This window comes from Staurois parvus, unplaced genomic scaffold (assembly GCF_062004578.1).
Source record: "Staurois parvus isolate SC_StPar_1 unplaced genomic scaffold, SC_StPar_1.0 ptg001432l, whole genome shotgun sequence".
NCBI classification, from domain to species: Eukaryota; Metazoa; Chordata; class Amphibia; order Anura; family Ranidae; genus Staurois; species Staurois parvus.
In genome coordinates, this window is record NW_028319228.1 from 10,685,609 (window position 1) to 10,704,985 (window position 19,377).

The window sequence follows — 19,377 nt, forward strand, 5'->3', positions numbered from 1 at the left end:
TCCTCGGGACTTCATATCACTCAAAGACACACTGTCTACAATTCCAAGAAAGGCTGTGAGATTTTTCCCTATTCTTGTCCATGGTTCTCCATATACATGATCACTTTTACGATTGCAGGCTTTTTATAAAAGAAAAGTAAAAATCCTCAATAGCACATGGTGAGAAATATGACTGTGTTTCATTTTCTAGGGAACAAAAGATTACATCTAATTGGTGACTGTGGGTAACAACTCTTTATAGTAATACCTTTTTTGCACTGTTTTATTAAAAATAACATACTGTACATAGAAGTCTTTCTTTTCAGCATGAGAACATCTCTAATAGTCTTTAGCTCTTGGTTTTAATTTACTATTGGAAGAAAAACAGCATTACAAGGCAGACAGTCATATACTGTATAGTGTAACGTTACGAGCACTTCATAATTGTGTACAAAATGAATGGGAGTTTTAAAGACAGTAGAGCAGCCTTTTTACAAGGAGGAATCCTTGAAATAATATTTAGGTGTTAGGAAATTTCTGCTAATAATTATTATATCTACACCTCAGGGTACAGTGGAATTGGGACTGCCTATGAGTGGCGCCACTGCAGGGTATTTCCAGCAGTGTGCAAAAGAAGAGTGTGGCATCAGTATAAATCTTTGCTCTGATTACTCCCCCTCACCTCTTTCTGAGCATAGGTCCACATTCTCCATGATCAATATTTGAAGGGGGGTAGCCTGTCAGGTAGGCTGTACAGGGCTCCATGATTTCCCATGGGGGTCCTGAGGGAGAGTAGCAGAGATTGATCTCTCAAATTCATACCAGTAATATAAGAACAATTCCAAGGTTCACCGGGGCAGTTAAAGCGTTAATAAACCCATGACCCTGCATTCACTATATCTGGTCTTCCACAATACACAGATCATAGAAATGTAATTATGTGAGTAAATATAAACTGCTAAATACCTTTTCTCATCAACAGTATATAGCAGTCATGTGACTTCTATTAGTGTCCAGCCGACCACTGGTTAATCTTGTAGGAGGAGTTTTCATTCTCCTCTCTTTCCTATGAGGCTGCATGACCCCTGACCCTATGTCTAGACAGTGCTGATTGATCCTGTGCTCACATGCACCTTCTCAAAAAAAATATAAAAATTCTCTAGCAACACACACCAAACTGAGCATGTGCAATGTCTTCTAGGGCTCTGTACTTTCAGCAAATGGATTGGGGACTGAGGAAGAAGGGGAGGATCAGAGAAGACAGGATCAAACAACCTTTTACATAATCCGGAGGATTAACCCCTTAGGTTCCACAGTGTGTATAACAAGCATGCTTTACTGCATATACAGACTGATTTTACTGTTTTGGGTTTAGTGACACATTAAATTGCATGGGATTTTTCAGCAGCCCCTTTCTACAAAAGCATTTACTTCACCTTGCACAACAAAAAAATACTTGCATACATAAGATATTCAGAGACGGCAATACAATAACAAAATACAATTATACAGATAACGTGTCAGCATCAGTAAGAATATTAATATTTTATAAAATTACCAAATCTATATATAAATATGAATCATATGTTATCATTTCATATCAAAGACATTGTAATACAGCATGAAATTGTATCTATTGCGCATTTTTCATACACAACTCAGGAAAGCTTCCTATTCAGTTATACGCTCTTGATTACAAATTTGTTTCAGGTACTCTAACATGGGAGAAGCTTAAAACAAATGGAGCCGCTCCCCAAACCCTAAGCCACAGTGTTGCAACTGTTGGGGAGAATGTTTTTGTTTTTGGAGGTATTCGTCGTGGAAGAGCTGTAGATGACTTGTTTATGTTCAATACAGGTATGTAAACACATGATTCCAGTAGGTATAGTCATAATTTGTAATATATTTGTTTCAGATTGTTGAAGGAAAAATACAGTATATGTCCAGATTGGGTTAATATCATACCACTAATCAATTGTCTGTCGTGGCTAAGGCTAGAGCCACTTGGGTCATTTTTATTCGCTCAATCACACTACTACAATCACTGTTGGGTAATCACTAAGGGGTCAGTTTATGAAGCATCTATACTGCTTCAAAACACCAAGCAAACAGCACATCTGTGATGTGCCTTACAAATGTGTTTAGTGCTTCAATGGGTTTGGGGCTCTGGAGCCAGCGGAGTGCTAGTAAAGTGCAGAAGTGTTTGACATGATCTACCAAAGTTTTGTGGTCAGCTTCTACTCCAGTCATAGAGTTCTCTTTGCTGTATTAAGTAAAGAGAACTGTGTAACATGCCATAGACTCTACACCATGGCCATGGTAAAATTCAGGCTGCACTGTGGATTATTAGTTTAAAGCTTTGGACTCCAAACCTTCTAAACAAAGGTACAGTCTATTGTTCTTTAGACTATAAGACTATAGGAGGGCTGGACCTTGGTCAAGGGGGAGTAGAAAATGCCTTGGGCTTGGGTGAAAGTAAAAAAAACAAAAAAACATAGTGTCTGTGGTCAATAGGAGGAATAGTGCCCCATGATTGGTATTAGTGGGAGGTAGAGTGTCCCATCGTTGGTGTCAGTGGGAGAAATAGTGTTGCATCATTGGTGTCAGTGGGAAGGATAGTGCTCCATTGTTGGTGTCAGTGAAATAAATAGTGCTCCATTGTTGATGTCAGTGGAAGGAATAGTGCCCTATCCTTGATGTCAGTGGAAGGAATAGTGCTCTATCCTTGATGTCAGTGGAAGAAATAGTGTCCCATCCTTGATGTCAGTGGAAGAAATAGTGTCCCATCCTTGATGTCAGTAGAAGAAATAGTGCCCCATCCTTGATGTCAGTGGAAGAAATAGTGCCCCATCCTTGATGTCAGTGGAAGAAATAGTGCCCCATCCTTGATGTCAGTTGAAGGAATAGTGTTCCAATGTTTATATTAGTGGAAGGAAGTATGCCCCATCATTGGGGTCAGTAGAAGGAATAATACCTCATATCAATGACTAGAATAGTGCCCCAAGGCCTGGATAAAGGCACATGGGCCACAGTTTGAAGATCACTGGTCAACCTTTCTCAACCGGGTTTTGTGGAACCCTAGGATTCCCCCAGAGGTTGCTAGGGGTTCCTTGAACATTGGCAGATTGACCTTACATTTGATGGTGCCTGTATAGTTCTGGGGCCAAAAGCACTTGGCAGAGCAAGAAGCAGGACACCAATGATCTTTTTAACTGTCTGTAAGGGCGCTTTCACACAGCAATGCTTCAGTTTCCCTGTAGCATAGGGTTTGTGCATGTTACCCCTGCTTCTAGACTTCTAATAGATCGGGTGTTTTTGAGTGTGTTTTCTGAAACCGCAGCAGGGCAGTATGCAAGGTGCCTAAGGGTGGCATTCTGACCACCACTGTAAGGAAGGCATTATTCCCAGTGACCACCAATATAAGGGGCATTTTCCCCACTAACCACCAGTAGGTTGGTTCTAGCTGAGGTTTCCTGAGACCTAAAAAGTATTTAAAAATTTCCTCTGGGGTAAAAGGGATGACAATGGCTGGTCTAGAGCATAGCAGAGATTTGATAGCAATTAGAGTAGTGATCAATCACTAAACAGGTGGGACAAACAGCTCCCAAATATGTAGGCTATGCAATTAGGATAAAGTAATGATTGTACAGTATATTGATGCAATTCACTGCTAAAATATGCTTCTAATGCTACTTGTGTAGTTTACACCAAAAGGATCCATTTTTTTTCAACCTATTTAGCAGCTAATCACTACTCCAAGATCTCATTCACAGCACGTGGCGTGTGAACACACAATCATTAAAGCACATTGTTCATTTTATTGTATGCTGTATTCATTTCAATGGGCTGCCTAACATGCCAAAATGCTTTAAAAAAAGGTACACATTACTGCAGCATGATGAGAATGACACATTAGCAATTTATTTGCAGAGATTTGTGTGATGTATACTTAGCTAGCCATCAGACAGTGCACTAGCTTATCTTATGGTATCTGATTTCTTGGTTGTAAATTTTTATTAAAAAAAATTGTTCCATAAAAATACTTTTATAGAAAAAATAAAGTGGAGCTACACTGCAATAGAGCAGCACAAACCAAAAACACAATTGAATTAATTTTTAATATGCACAGCAAACTCTACCATCCATCCATATCTCCATGCTTTATTTTTCTGAGAAATCACCCCTAGCATTTCTGGCAGTGGCCATCATGAGTAAGGACAGGTGATTCATGTAGCGTTTACTTCCTGGAATCCATCTGCCCTTAGCTCGAACATGTAGGCAGAAGGGTGTACTTGGCTGAGAAAACCCCTTCTGCCCTCCTCCCCTCTTGAAGACTCCTGGGATGTATGACATAATTTGCATAGGTATGGAAATCAGGAAGTAACTGAAGAAATGTAAAAAAAAAGTTTAAATCAAGTAAATATAATATAGCTTCCTATCCATTTACTAATGCTAGCAGCATAAGGCCTCATACACACAGGACATTTTAAAAAAGCTGCTGCTCATGGCAGCAGTGTTTTGGCAGAAAAAATGCCTTATGCTCGTAAAAGTGTCTACCACTTTTACAAGTGTTTAGGCGTGTTCACAGGCGTCAAGAACTTGGGCATTAATTCATTTAATCGGCCAGAATAATAATTTATTCTGGCCATTGAAATGAATTAACGCTCAAGCGCTAAATGTGCCTAGCATTAATACGCGTTTAGGTGCGTTTACACTTGTCAAGCGTTTTTGTGCCAAAATGCTGCTGTTCCTGGAGGCACTAGCAATGGGTAAAACAAAACACGTGACACCCCTAAAAGTGGCTGCAAAAAATGCCATGTGTGAATGAAGCCTTAGAAATAAAAATTAAAAATAGTCAGTGTTAATTGGGAGAGTGAAGTTCCGCTTTCTTAAATCAATACTTTCAGATAATGTGTATTGCATTTTAAGTGCACTTATATATAGTACTGGTTAGTATAATGTACTAGTTAGTAAAGAGTGCTGCTTAATATGTCTTTCTTTAGTATCTGAAACATGGATACCAGTCAAAACATCCGGCTCACTTCCTGAGGCAAGGTAGTAATCAATGTACTGTCAATCTACTACTTACCATTTACTGTCATCTGTGTTTCAATGTCACTGCTAGAGATGAGCGAATCGAACCAGGCGAAGTGGAATTCGTTTCGAATTTCAGGAAAAATTTGATTCGTGCCGAATCCGAATATTAGCCAACTTCGGGTGCGCGAATCGGATTTTTCCCGATCAGCCGGCAAAAAGTGTCCCTGCAGAGAGCTCCGCTATTTCTGACAGTTCTCTGACAGTTCCTTCACATTTACAGCGGTTGAAACATTGTATCTATTTGTTTCCATTTAGGATACAGATGTTTTTATTCGGAAACAGATACAATGTTTCAACCGCTGTAAATGTGAAGGAACTGTCAGAGAACTGTCAGAAATAGCGGAGCTCTCTGCAGATACACTTTTTGCTGTACTGGAATACTTCTTCTTTTCATTCTTCTTTTCATTCTTCTCATTCTTCTTTTCATTCTTCTTCTCATTCTTCTTTTCATTCTTCTTCTTCTTCTTTTCATTCTTCTTTTCATTCTTCTCATTCTTCTTTTCATTCTTCTTCTTCTTCTTTTCATTCTTCTTCTTTTTATTCTTCTTTTCATTCTTCTTCTTCTTCTTTTCATTCTTCTTCTTTTCATTCTTCTTTTCATTCTTCTTCTTCTTCTTTTCATTCTTCTCATTCTTCTTTTCATTCTTCTTCTTCTTCTTTTCATTCTTCTTCTTCTTCTTTTCATTCTTCTTCTTCTTTTCATTCTTCTTTTCATTCTTCTTCTTCTTCTTTTCATTCTTCTTCTTCTTTTCATTCTTCTTTTCATTCTTCTTCTTTTCATTCTTCTCATTCTTCTTTTCATTCTTCTTTTCATTCTTCTCATTCTTCTTCTCATTCTTCTTTTCATTCTTCTTCTCATTCTTCTTTTCATTCTTCTTCTTCTTTTCATTCTTCTTTTCATTCTTCTTCTTCTTCTTTTCATTCTTCTTCTTCTTCTTCTTTTCATTCTTCTTCTTCTTCTTCTTTTCATTCTTCTTTTCATTCTTCTTCTTCTTCTTTTCATTCTTCTTCTTCTTCTTTTCATTCTTCTTCTTCTTCTTTTCTTCTTCTTCTTCTGGCAACTCCACCACGCAGCTCATTTTTGTTCCAGTATTACTGTATTTTGCTCCTTCAAAATCCTGAAACTTTCTTTTGGCAGGTGTACAGACTCAGGTACTCAGTGCAGGAATGGTGGGAATCCCTCACAATGGACACAGCAGGTGTACATACAGACCCAGGAATTCAACACAGGGACAGTGGGAACCCCTAATAATGGGTAAAGCAGGTGGGCAGACCCGGAATCTCAGCACATGGATGGTAGGAACCCCTCATAATGGGCACAGCAGGTGTATACCCAGAACCTCAGCACAGGGATGGTGGGAACCCCTAGTAATGGGCGCAGCAGGTGTGCAGACCTGGGACCTCAGCACAGGGATGGTAGAAACCCCTCATAATGGGAACAGCAGGTGTACAGACCCAGGAATTTAGCACAGGGATGGTGGGAACTCCTCCTAATGGGCAAAGCAGGTGTACAGACCCAGGAACTCAGCACAGGGATGGTGGGAACTTCTCATAATGGGCGCAGCAGGTGTGCAGACCTGGAACCTCAGCACAGGGATGGTGGGAACCCCTCATAATGGGCACAGCAGGTGTGCATACCCAGAACCTCAGCACAGGGATGGTGGGAACCCCTAGTAATGGGCGCACCAGGTGTGCAGACCTGGGACCTCAGCACAGGGATGGTGGGAACCCCTCATAATGGGCACAGCAGGTGTGCAGACCTGGGACCTCAGCACAGGGATGGTGGGAACCCCTCATAATGGGCACAGCAGGTGTGCAGACCTGGAACCTCAGCACAGGGATGGTGGGAACCCCTCATAATGGGCACAGCAGGTGTGCATACCCAGAACCTCAGCACAGGGATGGTGGGAACCCCTAGTAATGGGCGCAGCAGGTGTGCAGACCTGGGACCTCAGCACAGGGATGGTAGAAACCCCTCATAATGGGAACAGCAGGTGTACAGACCCAGGAATTTAGCACAGGGATGGTGGGAACTCCTCCTAATGGGCAGAGCAGGTGTACAGACCCAGGAACTCAGCACAGGGATGGTGGGAACTTCTCATAATGGGCGCAGCAGGTGTGCAGACCTAGAACCTCAGCACAGGGATGGTGGGAACCCCTCATAATGGGCACAGCAGGTGTGCATACCCAGAACCTCAGCACAGGGATGGTGGGAACCCCTAGTAATGGGCGCAGCAGGTGTGCAGACCTGGGACCTCAGCACAGGGATGGTGGGAACCCCTCATAATGGGCACAGCAGGTGTGCAGACCTGGGACCTCAGCACAGGGATGGTGGGAACCCCTCATAATGGGCGCAGCAGGTGTGCAGACCTGGAACCTCAGCACAGGGATGGTGGGAACCCCTCCTAATGGGCAGAGCAGGTGTGCATACCCAGAACCTCAGCACAGGGATGGTGGGAACCCCTCATAATGGGCAGCAGCATCCATTAGAGACTGATATAGTAATATAGTTCATTCTTCTTTTCATTCTTCTTTTCATTCTTCTTCTTTTCATTCTTCTTCTTCTTTTCATTCTTCTTTTCATTCTTCTTCTTCTTTTCATTCTTCTTCTTCTTCTTTTCATTCTTCTTCTTCTTCTTTTCATTCTTTTTTTCATTCTTCTTCTTCTTTTCATTCTTCTTCTTCTTCTTTTCATTCTTCTTTTCTTTCTTCTCATTCTTCTTTTCATTCTTTTCATTCTTCTTTTCATTCTTCTCATTCTTCTTCTCATTCTTCTTTTCATTCTTCTTCTCATTCTTCTTTTCATTCCTCTTCTTCTTTTCATTCTTCTCATTCTTCTTCTCATTCTTCTTTTCATTCTTCTTTTCATTCTTCTTCTCATTCTTCTTTTCATTCTTCTTCTTTTCATTCTTCTTTTCATTCTTCTCATTCTTCTTTTCATTCTTCTTCTTCTTCTTTTCATTCTTCTTCTTCTTTTCATTCTTCTTTTCATTCTTCTTCTTTTCATTCTTCTCATTCTTCTTTTCATTCTTCTTCTTCTTCTTTTCATTCTTCTTCTTCTTTTCATTCTTCTTTTCATTCTTCTTCTTTTCATTCTTCTCATTCTTCTTTTCATTCTTCTTTTCATTCTTCTTCTTCTTCTTTTCATTCTTCTTCTTCTTCTTTTCATTCTTCTTCTTCTTCTTTTCATTCTTCTTTTCATTCTTCTTCTTCTTCTTCTTCGTCGTGCCCCGTGACTGCCCAAATGAGTGAAGTGTGCGGTGATTCTAAGATCGACGGCACTCATCTGCATGTCATACTGACTGACAGTATTATTTCTCTTCCCCAGCAGACTCCAAGGGCATTTAAATTAAAGGTACAGTGTTCTGCACTAATATAAAGGCTCTCTGAAGCCTAGAAACCCTTTTAATTAGTTAAATTCGCAGCGAATAAATTTGCATCGAATCGAATTTCTCCCACAAATTCGGCGAATCAGCCGAATCGAATTTTTGAATAATTCGCTCATCTCTAGTCACTGCTGTTTAATAATGTCTGTATAAAAATCAGTAACTTTGTTGCTCAGGTTGGGACATGCATTTGCCACTGTTGGACAACAGATCTATGTGTTTGGAGGTAGTTCTATGGATGGCACGTTCTATAGTGATGTGCATATGCTGGACACAGGTAAATTGCCTTTTTAGTGAAATCAAAATGATTCTAGTGTAATAGCAGGGAAATCCCTGACCATTGTAAACCTATCATTAAATGTTTAGTCTCAGATAAGATGTATATTTCACTGGTTATAAAAACAACAAATTATTTAGATTAATACATTATAAGCGTTTCTAATGTATTCACTTTAGTTTGTTTTGTGAACTAGAATTAAGGTGACAGGCTACTGTTCTAACCATGTATAACATTCGTATTTATTTCGCCTAGAGTGCTGTACACACTGTAATTATCTATTCGTGGGCATGAGTCCCTAAGGTCTATATACAGTGGAGTAATAATACAGTAGTAGCATGGATATAATAGTTTTTTTGTAGTCAGTTGCATTATCACTTTATGGAAAACTGATGATTTGTAACCAAAGCTTTTCATATTTAGATACTAATATTGCTTTTTGATTCCCTGATGTCTTTGGACCTATTTAGCTACTTTAGTTTGGCAGAGTTGTGATATCAAAGGTGAAACCCCAGCAGGAAGAAAATATCATTCATTTACAGCACATCATGATAAGGTACTGTAATAAGTGTATTTATGGAATATTGATTAATAACAACAAATTAGAGTCTTCTCACTACAATTTACTAGTTTTTATCCACTTTAACACCGGGCTAATTCTGACACTTCTCACATATGTGCAGGGTTTTTTTTTCAGCGGGAACAAAGTTTTGGCACCTCCAGCACGGAATGCATGAAGAAAAGAAGAATGAGAAGAATGAAAAGAAGAATGAAAAGAAGAAGAATGAAAAGAAGAATGAGAAGAAGAATGAAAAGAAGAATGAAAAGAAGAATGAGAAGAATGAAAAGAAGAATGAAAAGAAGAAGAAGAAGAATGAAAAGAAGAAGAAGAATGAAAAGAAGAATGAAAAGAAGAAGAAGAAGAATGAAAAGAAGAAGAAGAAGAATGAAAAGAAGAATGAAAAGAAGAAGAAGAATGAAAAGAAGAAGAAGAAGAATGAAAAGAAGATTGAAAAGAAGAATGAAAAGAAGAAGAATGAAAAGAAGAATGAAAAGAAGAATGAGAAGAATGAAAAGATTCTTCTTCTTCTTCTTTTCATTCTTCTTCTTCTTTTCATTCTTCTTTTCATTCTTCTTTTCATTCTTCTTTTCATTCTTCTTCTCATTCTTCTTTTCATTCTTCTTCTTCTTTTCATTCTTCTTTTCATTCTTCTCATTCTTCTTTTCATTCTTCTCATTCTTCTTTTCATTCTTCTTCTTCTTTTCATTCTTCTTTTCATTCTTCTTCTCATTCTTCTTTTCATGAAGAAGAAAAGAAGAATGAGAAGAATGAAAAGAAGAATGAAAAGAAGAAGAAGAAGAATGAAAAGAAGAAGAAGAATGAAAAGAAGAATGAAAAGAAGAAGAATGAAAAGAAGAATGAAAAGAAGAAGAATGAAAAGAAGAAGAAGAAGAATGAAAAGAAGAAGAATGAAAAGAAGAATAAGAAGAATGAAAAGAAGAATGAAAAGAAGAAGAAGAATGAAAAGAAGAATGAGAAGAATGAAAAGATTCTTCTTCTTTTTCTTTTCATTCTTCTTTTCATTCTTCTTCTTCTTTTCATTCTTCTTTTCATTCTTCTCATTCTTCTTTTCATTCTTCTCATTCTTCTTCTCATTCTTCTTTTCATTCTTCTTCTTCTTTTCATTCTTCTCATTCTTCTTTTCATTCTTCTTTTCATTCTTCTTCTCATTCTTCTTCTCATTCTTCTTTTCATTCTTCTTTTTCTTTTCATTCTTCTTCTTCTTCTTTTCATTCTTCTTTTCATTCTTCTCATTCTTCTTTTCATTCTTCTCAATTCTTCTTTTCATTCTTCTTCTTCTTTTCATTCTTCTCATTCTTCTTTTCATTCTTCTTTTCATTCTTCTTCTCATTCTTCTTTTCATGAAGAAGAAAAGAAGAATGAGAAGAATGAAAAGAAGAATGAAAAGAAGAAGAAGAATGAAAAGAAGAATGAAAAGAAGAATGAAAAGAAGAAGTATTCCAGTACAGCAAAAAGTGTATCTGCAGAGAGCTCCGCTATTTCTGACAGTTCTCTGACAGTTCCTTCACATTTACAGCGGTTGAAACATTGTATCTGTTTCCGAATAAAAACATCTGTATCCTAAATGGAAACAAATAGATACAATGTTTCAACCGCTGTACATGTGAAGGAACTGTCAGAGAACTGTCAGAAATAGCGGAGCTCTCTGCAGGGACACTTTTGCCGGCTGATCGGGAAAAATCCGATTCGCGCACCCGAAGTATGCTAATATTCGGATTCGCCGCGAATCGAATTTTTCCTGAAATTCGAAACGAATTCCACTTCGCCTGGTTCGATTCGCTCATCTCTAGTGAGAAACACTGGCATAGACTGTAAATTATTTATGGTTTGAAAAAAAGACTCTTATGTACTCTGTAAAGTTTTATGTGGCAGCACTGCATAAAAATATTTTGGAGGAAAAATATATCCTTTATTTGTTTATGCTTGATTTGCCTCCTGAGTTGCAGCAGCCCTGGAGTGAGAATGTGTTCCAATGGAACAAAAGTGTAAGATTAAGTTTGACAGCTGATAAAGCATACATGACTACCTATATAGTATACCAGTAAACACCATCAATTCTATATTACATTTTTTTTTATATTGCTGTGTATTGAAAACTTATTTAGAGAACATTTCCTATGAAAATCAGGTCCAGTGTCTCAGATAGTAAGGCTGTTGTGGCAGAGCCTACAGATTTCTTTCCTTGTTTTGTCTGGAGTTTATAATGAGCACCCTTTTTTATTAACGTGTTGCATGATTATTGGTGCTTTATAAATAAAGGATAATACAAATAATATGTACAGTGGGGATCGAAAGTTTGGGCAGTTTTCTAGACAACTGCTTAGAAGAACCCATGGTGCTGATTGTTGGGGCAAGGTCAGATGAGTCTGGGCATTTAAAACCTTTGAGATTGACATCACCTGGTCTTCCCAGACGATGATTGAGAACAATCCATGACACTGGCAGGTCACAGCTTTGCAAAGCGGGCAGTGCATGCTATAAATTCTGCAGACTTTTGTTTTCTGTTATTTTGAAAGTGTAAATGATGGAAATAAAATCTAACTTTTGTTGACATATTATAAGAATGTCTAATCTGTAATTTGATGCTTTTGGAGATTTTTCCATCTTTCCTTGGCTTCTTTATGCACATTAATACAAATTTTTAGCTGGGTGCCCAAACTTTTGATCCCCACTGTATATAGTGAAACTATGGACATGGCCTTCAGACACCCTCTCTCTAATCTTATCACTTTTTTTTTTTTTTATCTTAACAGGATATTTACCTGTTTGGAGGAATCACAGAGTGTGAAAATGAAACCAAAATGCTTAAATGTGACGTCATGAAATTAAGCCTTGGTAAGAAATGCATTACTAGAAAATGAATAATTGTAAAATGGTATTTAGAAATGTATTACCAAGACAAATGAGACTATAAATGAAATTAAGTAAATAAATGACCAAATACACTTCAATATTTGTCTACAGATATTTATAATAATATTTACCGGATCTTTACAGTGCCAGGGAGATTGAAAATTAAGAGATTAAGCAAAAGGTGAAGAACAGCTTTACAGGCCATTTCACAGATTTCCGCACTAAAAGAACGCTAGTCACCACTAGAACGCACAGAAAACAATTGTTTTCTACATGTCCTATTCACACTGCAATGCTGGCAGCATCTGCATTGCAGTGATCTGCGGTAAAATGCAAAGATGATGCATTTTATCACAATGTACGAGACAAGATCGCATGTCACTGTACAGCAGCACACCACTCTTCTGCACCAAAAAGAAACAAGGCAAAATGCCTGAATGGGAGCCGTCCACACATTACATAATCATGGAAAAATAGCATCATAAAAATAAACTTTCTGGCTCACCAATCCCAAATTTCTCACAAATTAACCCCTTGTGAAAGTGAACAAGATTATCTACTGACAGATGGCCATTAAATACTTTATTCATTCTCATAAAAACCAAACAAACAATACAAACAATTAAAGGGTATCTAATAAAATAAACTACAGTTCACACCCATCATGTTCCCCAAGGTACAAATGCATAATAGTATGGCATCATGTGGACTGGATCCTATGGATTAATGTAGTGAATACTGAGTGCAGTCCTAATTTAATGGACCCTTGAAATCCGAATTTGTGAATGGCTGAGTATAAATTGAAGATCTTCTCACAATCTATTTGGGAGTGTCCTTCTCTTTTAAATATATAGCAATCATCTGCAGCATATGAAGTCCCAATGGACAATAAGTATTCCAAGATGTATGAAATTATTTCTCCAACAGCCAGAATCTTTCTCCAACAAACCTAGACGTTATCACTATGGTCCAGAGGAGGAAATAATGGGCGAGTAATCAATTCGTTGTAGAAAATACATCCTTATCACCTCAAACTTCCCTCAAATAGATGCTTCAAATAGACAGACTTAGACAATGTTGTAAAGAAAGCAAAAGGCTGAAATGATTTAAAGTCCATAAATTATTCACTGTGGTCCACTTTGCTGTACAGAGACATGAATGAAGTTTTACTTTTGTGCACTTTGAATAAAGTTTGCACAAAAAAAAGGAAGCAGTGTGATGTACTAGATCACGCATCACACCGACCCCTAGCACTGGCTCACTGCAGCCGATACAGATAGCTGCTGCACACTAAACAGCCGCAGCTTAGTGTGCAGCAGTTGTCCGGGTCCTAAAAGAAAAACAGACTGGATAGGATTATAAGGTTCTAAAGTGAAAGTACAATCAAATGAAAAAAAGGCATACATATTGTAGTTTGTCCATAGCATCCACATGGTAGTTTTTCTTTTTCTGATTACCCTATTTACCGTAACTTTTCATTACCTTTTGATCTTGCAGGTAGATCTGTTATTTTTCCACATCCTGTTATAGGGTAGTCCTAAATGGACATCTAGTTGTAGGATCAATACAAACTAGGCTACTGAGAAAATGCCAGAACCTCTGGCAGAAAAAAGGCAGAAAAACCCTTGTAATGGCTCATAATGCCCACACATGAGTGCAAGTTTGCGGTTATAAGCACTTTTCCCAAAACATTCCTCTCTGCTTAATTTTTACTATAATCAATTTACCCACTTGAAGATCAAGCCTTTTCTGGCACTTTTTGTTTACATGTAACGATCAGTATTTTTTTGCTAGAAAATCTCTTAGAACCCCCAAACAATATATATATAGGTGTAAAAAAGTATTTAGTCAGCCACCAATTGTGCAAGTTCTCCCACTTAAAAAGATGAGAGAGGCCTGTAATTGGCATCATAGGTAGACCTCAACTATGAGAGACAAAATGAGAAAAAAAATCCAGACAATCACATTGGCTGAATTGGAAAGAATTTATTTGCAAATTATGGTGGAAAATAAGTATTTGGTCACCTACAAACAAGCAAGATTTCTGGCTCTCACAGACCTGTACCTTCTTCTTTAAGAGGCTCCTCTGTCCTGCACTCATTACCTGTATCAATGGCACCTGTTTGAACTTGTTATCAGTATAAAAGACACCTGTCCACAACCTCAAACAGTCACACTCCAAACTCCACTATGGTGAAGACCAGAGAGCTGTCGAAGGACACAAGAAACAAAATTGTAGACCTGCACCAGGCTGGGAAGACTGAATCTGCAATAGGCAAGCAGCTTGGTGTGAACAAATCAACTGTGGGAGCAATAATTAGAAAATGGAAGACATACAAGACCACTGATAATCTCCCTCGATCTGGGGCTCCACGCTAGATCTCCCCCCGTGAGGTCAAAATGATCACAAGAATGGTGAGCAAAAATCCCAGGACCACACGGGAGGACTTAGTGAATGACCTGCAGAGAGCTGGGACCAACGTAACAAAGGCTATCATCAGTAACACACTACGCCGCCAGGGACTCAGATCCTGCAGTGCCAGACGTGTCCCCCTGCTTAAGCCAGTACATGTCCGGGCTCATCTGAAGTTTGCTAGAGAGCATTTGGATGATCCAGAAGAGGATTGGGAGAATGTCATATGGTCAGATGAAACCAAAATAGAATGGTTTGGTAGAAACACACCTTGTCGTTTGGAGGAGAGAGAATGCTGAGTTGCATCTAAAGAACACCATACCTACTGTGAAGCATGGGGGTGGCAACATCATGCTTTGGGGCTGTTTCTCCGCAAAGGGACCAGGACGACTGATCCATGTACAGGACAGAATGAATGGGGCCATGTATCGTGAGATTTTGAGTGCAAACCTCGTTCCATCAGCAACGGCATTGAAGATGAAACGTGGCTGGGTCTTCCAACATGACAATGATCCCAAACATACCTCCCGATCAACGAAGGAGTGGCTTCGTAAGAAGCATTTCAAGGTTCTGGAGTGGCCTAGCCAGTCTCCAGATCTCAACCCCATAGAAAACCTTTGGAGGGAGTTGAAAGTCCGTGTTGCCAAGCGACAGCCCCAAAACATCACTGCTCTAGAGGAGATCTGCATGGAGGAATGGGCCAACATACCAGCAACAGTGTGTGCCAACCTTGTGAAGACTTACAGGAAACGTTTGACCTCTGTCATTGCCAACAAAGGATATATAACAAAGTATTGAGATGAACTTTTGATATTGACCAAATACTTATTTTCCACCATAATTTGCAAATAAATTCTTTCCAAATCAGCCAATGTGATTGTCTGGATTTTTTTTCTCATTTTGTCTCTCATAGTTGAGGTCTACCTATGATGCCAATTACAGGCCTCTCTCATCTTTTTAAGTGGGAGAACTTGCACAATTGGTGGCTGACTAAATACTTTTTTGCCCCACTGTATATATATATACAATGGATATAAAAAGTATATACAGCCCTGTTAAAATGTCAGGTTTCTGTGATGAAGCAAAGATAAATCATTTCAGAACTTTTTCCACCTTTTATGTGACCTATAAACTGTGCAATTGAAAAACAAACTGAAATCTTTTAGGGTGGGGGAGAAGTAAAAATGAAACACTAAAATAACATGGTTGCATAAGTGTGCACACCCTCTTATAACTGGGGATGTAGCTGTGTTCAGTATTAAGCAATCACATTCAAAATCAGGCCATCATTTAAAGTGCCTCTGATTAACCCAAAATAAAGTTTAACTGTTCTAGTAGGTCTTTCCTGACATTTTCTTAGTCGCATCCTACAGCAAAGCCATGGTCTGCAGAGAACTTCCAAAGTATCAGAGGGATCTCATTGGTAAAAGATATCAGTCAGGAGAAGGGTACAAAAGAATTTCCAAGGCATTAGATATACCATGGAACACAGTGAAGACAGTCATCATCAAGAGGAGAAAATATGGTGCAACAGTGACATTACCAAGAACTGGACGTCCCTCCAAAATTGATGAAAAGATGAGAAGAAAATTGGTCTGGGAGGCTGCCAAGTGGCCTACAGCAACATTAAAGGAGCTGCAGGAATATCTGGCAAGTACTGGCTGTGTGGTACATGTGACAACAATCTCCCGTATTCTTCATATGTCTGGGCTATGGGGTAGAGTGGCAAAACGGAAGCTTTTTCTTATGAAGAAAAACATCCAAGCCCGGCTAAATTTTGCAAAAACACATCTGAAGTCTCCCAGCATGTGGGGAAAATGTGTTATGGTCTGATGAAACCAAGGTTGAACTTTTTCGCCATAATTCCAAAAGATATGTTTGGCACACACACAACACTGCACATCACCAAAACAACACCATACCCACAGTGAAGCATGGTGGTGACAGCATCATGCTTTGGGGCTGTTTTTCTTCAGCTGGAACTAGGGCCTTAGTCAAGGTAGAGGGAATTATGAACAGTCAATATTGGCACAAAACCTTCAGGCTTTTGCTAGAAAGCTGAACATGAAGAGGAACTTCATCTTTCAGCATGACAATGACCCAAAGCATACATCCAAATCAACAAAGGAATGACTCCACCAGAAGAAAATTAAAGTTTTGGAATGGCCCAGCCAGAACCCAGACCTGAATCCAATTGAAAATCTGTGGGTGATCTGAAGAGGGCTGTGCACAGGAGATGCCCTCGCAATCTGACAGTTTTGGAGTGTTTTTGCAAGGAAGAGTGAGCAAATATTGCCAAGTCAAGATGTGCCATGCTGATAGACTCACACCCAAAAAGACTGAGTGCTGTAATAAAATCAGAAGATGCTTCAACTAAGTATTAGTTTAAGGGTGTGCACACTTATGCAACCATATTATTTTATTTTTTTATTCTTCCCTGCACCTAAATGATTTCAGTTAATTAAAATTAAAAGTGCAGCGCTAGAAATTAAATGTGACACAATAAAAAATGATCAAAAAAAGTCCCAATTATGGTGACCTAGGGTAACAATGCACACTAACCAGAAGTGCACATAAATAGTGCAGTGTAGTAAGGATGGAGTTCATAAAGTAGTCATCAGCATGGAGAGGGTAGATGTATTCCCTTGATCAATGAAGGTCCACACGATGATACAGAGCTTGGGTTTTTTGGCCATGCCCCAAGCTATCTGTTGATTATAGTTGGGAGCATCTTTTTTCTTAGATATCGTTGGTGTACAGTGGAGGAGCAGTGTTTTCTTTGGTGGAGCCGTGATCATTTTCTGCCATCTAGTGGATTTCTTCTGCCTAGCTCTGTATCATCGTGTGGACCTTCATTGATCAAGGGAATACATCTACCCTCTCCATGCTGATGACTACTTTATGAACTCCATCCTTACTACACTGCACTATTTATGTGCACTTATGGTTAGTGTGCATTGTTACCCTAGGTCACCATAATTGGGACTTTATTTGATCATTTTTTATTGTGTCACATTTAATTTCTTGCGCTGCACTTTTAATTTTATTTTCATGTGAGGATTTTTTGGTTATCCTGTGTGCTTCAGCTGCTTGTTTATTGAAAGCGCTCACTTTTTTGCTCTCTGTTTTATGATTTCAGTTAATTGCTCAACTGTACAGTTTACAGGTTACATTAAAGGTGGAAAAAGTTCTGAAATTATTTATCTTTGACTCATTTTTTTACATCACAGAAACCTGACATTTTAGCAGGGGTGTGCAGACTTTTTATATCCCCCCCAAAAAAATATTTTTTTTTATTTTTTTTAAGCAAAGGCCCTAGAGAATAAATTGGTGGGTTTTGCAATATTTTATGTCACATGGTATTTGTGCAGCGGTTTTTTTAAACACAATTTTTTTGAAAAACAAACATTATTTTAAACTTTCATTGCAAAAAAACACATAATACAATCCATTTTTTGTAAATATAAAAGATGATGTTACACCAAAAAAATAGATACCAAACAAGTCATGCTTTAAAATTGCACGTGCCCGTAACACAACGTAAACTTTACTATCCATAGGCAATGCTTTAAAAGCCTTTATAGGTTACCACTTAAGATTTACAGAGGAGGTCTGGAGGCCTGCTGCTAGAATTATTGCCCATAGTTTGACATTCACGGTGATACCTCACAAGTGTGGGACGATCACTGTTTGTGTGCGCACGTGTTTATGCCTTTGCAAGCATGCACGGTGGAACAGGGGAACTTTAATTTTTGTTTTTACACTTTTTTTGTACATTTTTGCTTTTAAAAAAATGTTTTGATCACTTATATTGCTGTCACAAGGAATGCAAACATCCCTTGTGATAGCAAAAGACATGTGACAGGTACTCTTTATGAAGAGATCTGGAATTTATTTATTTATTTCAGGTACTTATATAGCACTGTCAATTTACGCAGTGCTTTACACATATTTATTGTACATTCACATCAGTCCCTAACCCTTAAGGGGTGTACAATCTAAGGTCCCTAACTTACATTCATACATACACATATTAGGGCCAATTTAGACAGGATCCAATTAACCTACCAGCATGTCTTTGGAGTGTGTAAGGAAACCGGAGCACCCGGAGGAAACCCACGCAAGGACAGGGAGAACATACAAACTCCATGCAGGAGGCACCATGGTTGGGAATCGAACCCATGACCCATTTACTGCAAGGCAGACGTGCTAACCACTAAGCCACTGTGCCACCCAGGAATCAATAAAACCCCAAATCCCTCCTCTGACCTTAAAAGCATTTAAAGACACCAAGATTAAATGCTGTTCTTTTTTAAAAATGGCGCTGTGTATTTCCAAATAAAAAACAAGAATTGATGTAAGTTAATCACTTCCAGGTTACTATATCATAGAGCCCAACAAAGCTTATCTGATCTTTGTTCTGCTCTATGATCAGCTGGCAGAAGTGCTGGCTGGTTGATTGAGTGGGACTGGAGATCCCGTTAAAGCTGTGGAAGGCAGTGGAGGGAAGGACATCTCCTCCCACTGCTCATAATAGCAATCGAGCAGCTACTAAGCCTCTCTGATTGCTATTGCAAGAGAGCCAACTGTCAACTCTAAAAAAAAGTACAACAAGCTTTTTTTAATTTTTTTTTAAAAAAAGGTTTTAACCATGTAAATACAAGCTTGTAAGCGCACCCCCATCATAATATGGTTTGCTGGCTTGGCATTTTACATGAATTAATAAAATAACAGATCTAACAACAGTGGTGCATGTTGGTTTCATGCTGCCCTAAGCAAGAGCAAAACA

General features: G+C 38.7%; 1 protein-coding gene across 1 annotated transcript in view; it reads left to right on the plus strand.

Moving 5' to 3' along the window:
- The window catches only part of LOC149436051 (RING finger protein B-like), a 126,945-nt gene that overhangs the window by 56,741 nt on the left and 50,827 nt on the right, over positions 1 to 19,377 (plus strand). Inside the window, exons 6-10 of the mRNA XM_089662095.1 lie at positions 1,690 to 1,836; positions 4,983 to 5,034; positions 8,639 to 8,739; positions 9,210 to 9,295; positions 12,076 to 12,157. Coding sequence (XP_089518221.1) covers positions 1,690 to 1,836; positions 4,983 to 5,034; positions 8,639 to 8,739; positions 9,210 to 9,295; positions 12,076 to 12,157 — 468 coding nt within the window. The remainder of the gene's footprint in view (positions 1 to 1,689; positions 1,837 to 4,982; positions 5,035 to 8,638; positions 8,740 to 9,209; positions 9,296 to 12,075; positions 12,158 to 19,377) is intronic.